The sequence below is a fragment of the Gavialis gangeticus genome, unplaced genomic scaffold, assembly GCF_001723915.1.
Source record: "Gavialis gangeticus isolate Ggan-Ray unplaced genomic scaffold, GavGan_comp1, whole genome shotgun sequence".
Taxonomy (NCBI): domain Eukaryota; kingdom Metazoa; phylum Chordata; order Crocodylia; family Gavialidae; genus Gavialis; species Gavialis gangeticus.
Window position 1 is genome coordinate 108,617,652 of NW_017729024.1, and position 7,948 is coordinate 108,625,599.

General features: G+C 47.4%; 1 protein-coding gene across 5 annotated transcripts in view; it reads right to left on the bottom strand.

Moving 5' to 3' along the window:
* The window catches only part of CNTLN (centlein), a 474,592-nt gene extending 466,849 nt beyond the window's left edge, over positions 1–7,743 (bottom strand). For all 5 annotated transcript variants that reach the window (XM_019517543.1, XM_019517544.1, XM_019517542.1 and 2 more), the window contains exon 1: positions 7,031–7,743. In XM_019517543.1, coding sequence (XP_019373088.1) covers positions 7,031–7,099 — 69 coding nt within the window. In that variant the 5' untranslated portion in view covers positions 7,100–7,743. The remainder of the gene's footprint in view (positions 1–7,030) is intronic.
* Between the last annotated feature and the right edge of the window lie 205 nt (positions 7,744–7,948).

Sequence of the window (7,948 nt, forward strand, 5' to 3'; positions counted from 1 at the left end):
TGCCCAGAGCCCAGGCTGGCTACAAACAGCTGCACCAGGCTCATCACCTCTGTGCTGGGAGCAGGGGAGAGACCAGGTCTGTGCTGCCTCAGGCCCCTCTCCCACCGCCCACTCCGAAGCACAGCTACACGCACTGGTGCACAGCTGATGCCAGAGCCCAGAGCCCAGCACAGCTGTTTGGAGCCTCCCAGCTGCAGCCGGTCCCAGCTCTGGGGCGCTGCTGCCAGCAGGGATCCCGGGCTGCTCCCAGCAGCCAGCTGGGACACTGCAAGCCCTGCTGGAAGCACCCCGGGCTCCAGCAACTACCCAGAGCCGGGGTAGCTGCTGGCAGCCACAGAGCCCAAGCTGTGGGACTGGGCTCTGGGTGGGGGCAAGGGGCAGTAGGGCTGTGGGGCAGGGGCTTTGGGTTGGGGGCAAGGGGCAGTAGGGCTGGGGGGCAGGGGCTTTGGGAGGGGGGCACAGGGCACAAGCAGGGCATCCTGCCATGTACCCCTTGCCCTCATCTTTTTTTTCTGCCATGCCAGCACTCCAGCACCTTCCGAGGTAGGCATTGTGGTGTTTTTCAGCACTCCGGCCAAAAAACGTTGACTACCCCTGATCTACAGGGTGCAGAGCAGTACCATGCAGGGCTGCATGGGCTAGCTCTCTGCAGATTAGCTCTGGAATCAGAAGCAATATACCCACATTAGCAAAGCACTACACTGGACCCAATGTACTTTGCTACCCAGGGGAGCTAAATAGCTCCCCTGCTATTTTACAACATAGCTATAAAGCTTCTTGTTCTAGAATTAACATGTGCAGAACTATCCCATATCTTGGCCCACGGACACTGCTAATTCTTCCAACCTAATACTACTGATTTCCTCCCACTTAGACACTTGAAGGGGAGATGCAACCATTATTAGGCAAAGGGTCGCAAATTTAAAACTGCCGAGTTAATCACACCTGAGAAGGCATCCTGGGACTAGAGGTGTCTGAGCATTTTATTCCAGTTCCAACTGAAGTTTTATGTCACTTGTGTCCAAATCAGAGCAAAGAAGCAAAACCTCAAAATATTTCATGAAAGTGAAAAAATCCTTAACATTGTATTTCAGAAACATATTTTTGCAAGGGAACATTTCGGCATTTTAGAAACAAAACATGCTCTTCCAGAATCCTGAAAGCCCTGGATTTGTGCTCTCTATCAAAAGTTCCATCTAAACCAACATGCTCCTGTGAAACATTACAGTTTTGATAACAAGCATTTCCATTTAGGAAAGTTGCTCCATCTGAAAATTTCCTAGCTGGGATATACAGCCAAAGCTATTTACGATGCCCACAGCTAATGAGGGCAGCCATTTAAATCATACAAACAGCACAAGCCATCCACCATCTCCCATTGAGCTCAATATTAAAAAGAATTGCTTAAGCCACATTAACCATGCCAGCTAGTTCATGCAAACACAGCATGTGCTCAACTGTTCACACTTTGTTATACCTCCTGACAGAACAAATACCTTGCCATTCATAGGGCTGGCAGACTCAATTAATCAATCAGCTGCTAGTCAGCTTCTCTGCTAATAGTAGCCTTGAAACTGAAGACTATTATTGCCTCTGTAAAATTGACTAGCAGCCATCAATTTCAGCACTCTTCTCCTTCACACTGTATCTGCTTCTGTAGCCACGAAGCAGAGACTGCTACCTAACACTGACAGCACTAAGGATGGTCCAAAAGTTGTAGCTGTCTACTGAGCCCATCAGACAAATAGCCGTTTCCCAACTGAAGTTGCCGTAAGTAGCTCAGACCGTTTTAGGGGAGTTAATAAGGGCAGGAGCATGCAGGCAACAGATTACAGCTCTGCCCTCGCTCCGGACCATGATGTCACCACCGCAAGATCCTAGCCCCAGCCATGGAACAGCTCCCCACCCAGCCACACGCCCTGCCAGTGCTGGTCTCCATGGAAACCCTGGCCCCCTGAACTGCTGGTGCCGAGGCCTCCATGGAAACCGGCTGCAGCAACATGGATAGGGGCTGCTGGGAAAATGGAGTCCGGGTGCCGGACAGATCTGTCATTTTGTACCCCCTGGCATAGAACGTAACTACTTAACAGAACACAGCAATATTAGCAACTTGGAGCAAGAATTGAAGAATACCATACCCATTTGAAACTCCAGAAGCAGTGAAGATAGATGGGAATGTAACTCAACAAAATGGATGAGTAGACTATACTTGATATATATATATAGGCATTAACCATGCTTCTACTTCCAACTTTCTTTTCACTGTGTGGGGAACTATGAGATAATTACTCCATAAACAAATTTACATTAAAAATGTATTCATTTTAAACAGTCTTATTTTCTTGAAGACAAGTCTATATAGATGGTTAAAAGGTCAGAACCTACATATTTGGAGTGAAATGAAGAGAACAGGAACATTGATACTATAAATTTCATCCTATTGATATACATATTCCAAAATATTGCATACAAATTAAACAAAATCTCAACTAAGACGGTGCAAATTTTACAATAGATTAACCAGTTCTCATTAATTCCAGGACTGGGATTCCAATTCCAAATTAAGAAGTCTTATTCAGATTTATTTTAATTCATTTCCAAAGTGGATGTAGCCAATTTGCTCAAGTGGATGTAGGCTCATTTGCTCAAGAATAAGAGCATCCATTCTAGAACTATCCAGAAATAATTCTGAATAGGCAAGACCTAAAACTACATAAATGAAGATTGAATACTCCTTGGTACAGCATACTAGAGCTGGTTTCTTAAGGGGAAGGAACAATGAAAAATGTTTTCATCAGAAATTGTCTACTGTTGGTTTCTTATCTCCTCTATGAACTAACATGCACCACCAGCATGCACCACCAACCCCCATTTTCAACCATAACACCAAAGTTAGGTGTAACAGCAGACACTCTAGAGCAGGGGTTCCCAAACTGTGGTACACATACCCCTGAGGGTACGCAAGACGTCTCTGGGGGATACACAGGAGAAACTGTGTAATGGCAAATTTAATTTTCATTATAATAATTGGCATTTAAGGGGGTAAAATATAAAACATATGCTGTTAAGGGTTACATGGGCTAGTGCATCTGGAAAGGGGGACACAATAAGAAAAAGTCTGGAAACCTCTGCTGTAGTCTAGAGGACAGGATAAGCATTCAAGTTTATCTACAAATATTAGAAAACTGGCCTGAAAAGAGATTAACAGAATGGAAAAAGGGCAAGCATGAAGAACAGAATTAAAACTTTTATTACAAACTATTAAAAATTTTGAACTTAGGAAAGTTCAAAATATGGGATGCCTAACTAGACTACAGTACTACAGAAAAGATTCTGGAAGCACAATGGATTACAAGCCAAATGAGTTGACAGTGGCATATTGCTGGAAAAAGTTAATAGTATATTGGAATGAATTAGTAAAAGTACTGTATGCAAGTCATGAAAAGTGATTCTTCTGCTGTATTCAGCATTGCTAAAGTCTCACCTGTCCAGCTTGAGACATTACACTTTGGCAGAAAAAAAAAAACAAAAATAATCAGAGGTCTGGAAAGTATTACATAAGGGGGTGGGGAGGGCAAGGAGTGGGAGAAGGAATTTGACAAAGAATCTTCCAATTAAAAAAAAAAAGCAAGAGAGTTGTTATAAAGAGGATGTCAATCCATTGTTCTTCATATCCACAGGGGATGGGGCAAAACAATGGGCTTAAATTGTAAGAAAGAAGATTTAGGTTGGATATTAGGAAGAACTGTATAACTATAAGGATGGTTAGGTACTGGAACAAATAACCCTAAAGAGGTTGTGGTTATGTCTGTCAATGGAAAATTTTAAGTGCAGATTAAACAAACATTTGCCTGAAATGGTTTACACAGGGATAATTCTGCCTAAAATAGTGGGTCAGACTAAATGACTTTGTGGTCCCTTTCAGCTCTATGACTAAGATAGACAGATTTAAATACTTGTCTCTTTAAATTTATGAGTGGATGAGTATTAAGTAAAAGAACATTCTAAGGGATCCACTGGGAAAAGGGAAATCACTATTTATAATGACTGATGGTCTTTTTTTTGATTGATTTGAGTGGTGTTGAATAGTGCTGTAGACAAGAGAGATGGGTACATCCATTCTGTTTTAACAAGAAGTTCTAACATGTTCTAACCAACAAATGAAGCAAATTAACTTTAAAAGATCACTGCTGTATGTAGTTCATACAAGAAGTGCTTTCTTCTGGCCTTTTGCTCTGCTGGGGTGGGGAAATTTTGGGTTGAAACAGTCCTACTGAAAGCTGAATGTGTATTAGCTGTAAGTCCATAGCTATCCCATATCAAAAATCTTATTTTTTTCCATTGACCTCACTACAGTTACAATTGCCTCAACAAGGGAGCAATACAAGTATATTTACTCTAAAAAACAGAATGAGTACATAGTCTGAAGTGGAAAAATTCTCCAAAGCACAAATGGGAGTTAGATGCTTAACTACCATTTGTGTTTTTGAATGACCATATTTTATGTATCCTAACACCAAGTTACATTATCCGTGTGATTTAGAAACTCTATGCGTACTGCTTATTTTCACTGTTCTTTTTTTGCATTATGAAAGTAACTGATGTTAAATGACTCAGGTTGATGTATAATACAGATATAACTCAGTTTTATTAATACTGTAACTCCTGCTCAGCCAGCAACTTAATAGAGCAGTCTTCTCTCAGCATATTTCTCCCACTGTATGTTCATGGCAGTAGAAAGCTCAGTGAATTTTAAGTACTTGAATCCTCTGAATGCTTCTTTCCCCCCAACATCTCTAGACAACCTTTGTCACTATAATCAACTCCACAGACCCTCCAACTCTCTTCTCCTACGCAACCAAGTTTTGCAGAAAGCCAGGATTCCAAAAGCCATCTCCTCCTACACTAGGGGGACATAGGATGGGGTAGGCATTAATGCTGCTTGACCCAATACCAGCTTTCACTAGGTATGAAAAGGATTCTCTCGGTGCAGGTATGACAGCCTGATAGTCACAACGGCTTGACAAGATCTGACCAGCAAAGTTCTGTAAAATGATGCCACGGAATGGAAAGAACATGCTGGAAAACTAGTGCCTAACCTACCCCCAAGGTCAAACACCTACTCCCATCCCAGCCCAAAGCCACTTGCTGTGGGGAAATCTTACATTACTAACACTTTGATAATACCAAACAGAATAGATTCAAGATCATGTGTGATCTAGGGCAGCGGGGACCAATTCTTTTGGCAGACATGCCACAAATTATCCCGGCACCCTCCCCAAAGATGCTCTGCATTCTGCCCTATCTGCTACCGTCCTGCCTGTGTCCTCCCTGATCCAACATATACCACCCACAGAGGTTGCTGTATCACTTGGGCTGCAGGTTTTGCCCAACCTGGTCTGACAGAATCCAAAGTTACCAGCATGGAGTCTGTGATCCCCAAACACCAACTTCAGTAGATAGGACATTGTGTGCAAAGCCCTGATTCTTGACTCCCAAAACCAGTGCTTTACTTCCAGCTTAGTAACAGCCTGAGATCTTGTGGCCAAAGGAAATGCTACAAGGACACACTGAAGGCACACCTTAAGAAAACAGACAGTGACATCAAGTCACAGACAGAAGTTTAGGTTAGATAATAGGAAAAACTCTCTCACCAGGAAGCACTGGAACAGATTACCCAGAGGGGTGGTAGAAGCTCCATCCTTGGAGGTTTTTTGAGACCTAGCTAGACAAAGCTTAACTGGGATGATCTAGTTGGGGATGGTCCTGCTTTGAGAAGGGAGTTGGAGTAGATCTGCAGCTCCCAACCACCAGGCCACAGCCTGGTAGCGACAGGTTGGCTGTGGGGTCATGGTACAAACCCCCTGCTTGGAGCCCCGTGTGTCCAGCTAAGCAAGCAGCTTCCGGGGTCACAGCTGAGCTTCCGAAGTTAAAGCTGGGCGGCGGGGGAGCCCCAGGAGGGAGGCAGCTAGCTCTGCACACCCTGTCCCGCTCCTGCCAGGCCACGGTAAAAAAAAAGGGTTGGGAACCACTGCACTAGATGACCTCCTGAGGTCCCTTGGAACTCTAATTGTTCGGACTGGTGCCTATTTCCAAGGCTATATGGCTATCGTACACAAGCATAGCTGAATTCCTCTATTCATGGCTTTGGTTTTTTTGGGTTTGTGCAGAACTTGGGTACCGCTTCATGAATGTTAGGTGTTCCATACAGCTTCAAAGTAGTGGTGGTGGAATGCAAGTTGATGTAAAGAGATGCATCATGAAACACCATCAACAGTGCTGCAGAGGTTCAGCATCTCCTGGTCTTAAAGCCTAGTGGGCACCCAACCACCCTCTCTCATGTGCTTTACAGCAAACATGTGAAGGTGAATCTACCCAGATCCATCCCATTTTTTAATCACAGCCCCCCATAGTCTAGTCTGAAAGAAGGAAGACAGGCCTCTCTGCTCCCACTGGCCCATGAACAACTGTAAACCAAGCTGCAGCCAAGCCTGGGGACTTTTGACTGGGGTGTGCCTATGCTCCAGGGAGTTCCTAGCTAAAACAGGGGTTCTCAGCCTTTTTTGTACCACAACCCTTTTGTAAACATTGATAGACAGTCCTGACCCAGTGCCCCTCACTCCCAACCCACTGCCTCCCACCCCAGCCATGGTGGAAATTGCCCTCCAAGGTAGGGCTGCCACCACTGCTGCCACCCGCCTGGTGGAACAGAAGCAGCAGTGGTGCACAACCGTTTCCCTGGAGAGCACTCTTCTGCCCATGCCCTGGATCTAGCCAGTGGTCCCCATCCCTACAAGGGGCGCCTGGGTACCAGGGGCACGGGCAACCCAGCCCTACGGGGGAGGGGCGTGGCCTAGCCCCAACCTCTCACTGCGCATGCTCCACGCCCAACGAGGCAGTGTTGCGACTGGGCATGCCCCATGCTTCCGTAGGTGCTGCTGAGCTCGGCCGCTGCATGCGCCGCAGCCGCCAGGGACTGGACGGTGGCGGCCCCTCGGCAGGCTCCGACACGCCGCTCCCGCCTCGATACCTGGCACTGGCGCAGCTCCTCCTCCAATTCCTCGACCCGCGACGCCGGCTCCTTGTATGTTGAAGCCATCTCCCTCGGGGAAGTCGCTCCCTGCCTCGCGCAGGAAGAAGGAGGGCACGGCGCGCCCGTCCGCGCCGGGGGACCCGAGCCCAAGAGCCGTGGCGTGAACCAAGACACAAAACTTTATTTCTTTCGTTTCCTCCGCGGGCGGTGTCGGCAACTGCAGGGAGAAGGACGCGCGGCGTGGTGACGTCAGCGCAACCGGCAACGGGGAAGGGGCGGGGGGAATAAGGTTTGAATTCACCCGCCCGGCCGTAAGCATGCGCATTTCACCCCCCACGCTTCAGCTGCTGGCCCGCCACTTCCCGCGAGGGGGTGGGGCCACAGGCGCCTCCAGGGCCGAGGCGGCTGCGCGTGTACCCCGCCGAACTGGGGCTGCCCTAGGCGCGTGGCGGGACTGCAGTATGGGTTCAGCGCTGGAGCCTGGGCTGGCTGTGTCCCAGGCCTGGGGAAGTGGAGGCCAGAGCCAGCACTGGGGGTGCAGGCAAGAGGCAGCAGTGTTTGTAGCCCTCAGTGCCCCTGGCTGCCTGGATCAGGGGACTGGAATGAGGTCCCTCAGGCCAGCCCATGTCCAGCCAGCCCTGCAGATTCATCCCCTGACCTCTGTAAAACTACTGCGAGTTGCCACTCACGCAACACCGTACCCAGACCTGCCACAGGAAAAAGATGGGGGCTGTGGTGGCCAATGCCCTGCTTCTGTGAAATGCAGACAAATAACTGTTAGACTGTTAATAGATATGAACAACTTTTTACAGAAGCTGGACGTTAGTGGCTATGGTCTCCCTGCTGAAGAGATCCCGGGTAGAGGGCCAGACCCCCTACTACAGAAGGAGGCAAAGTGCCCACAGTCCGTACCAG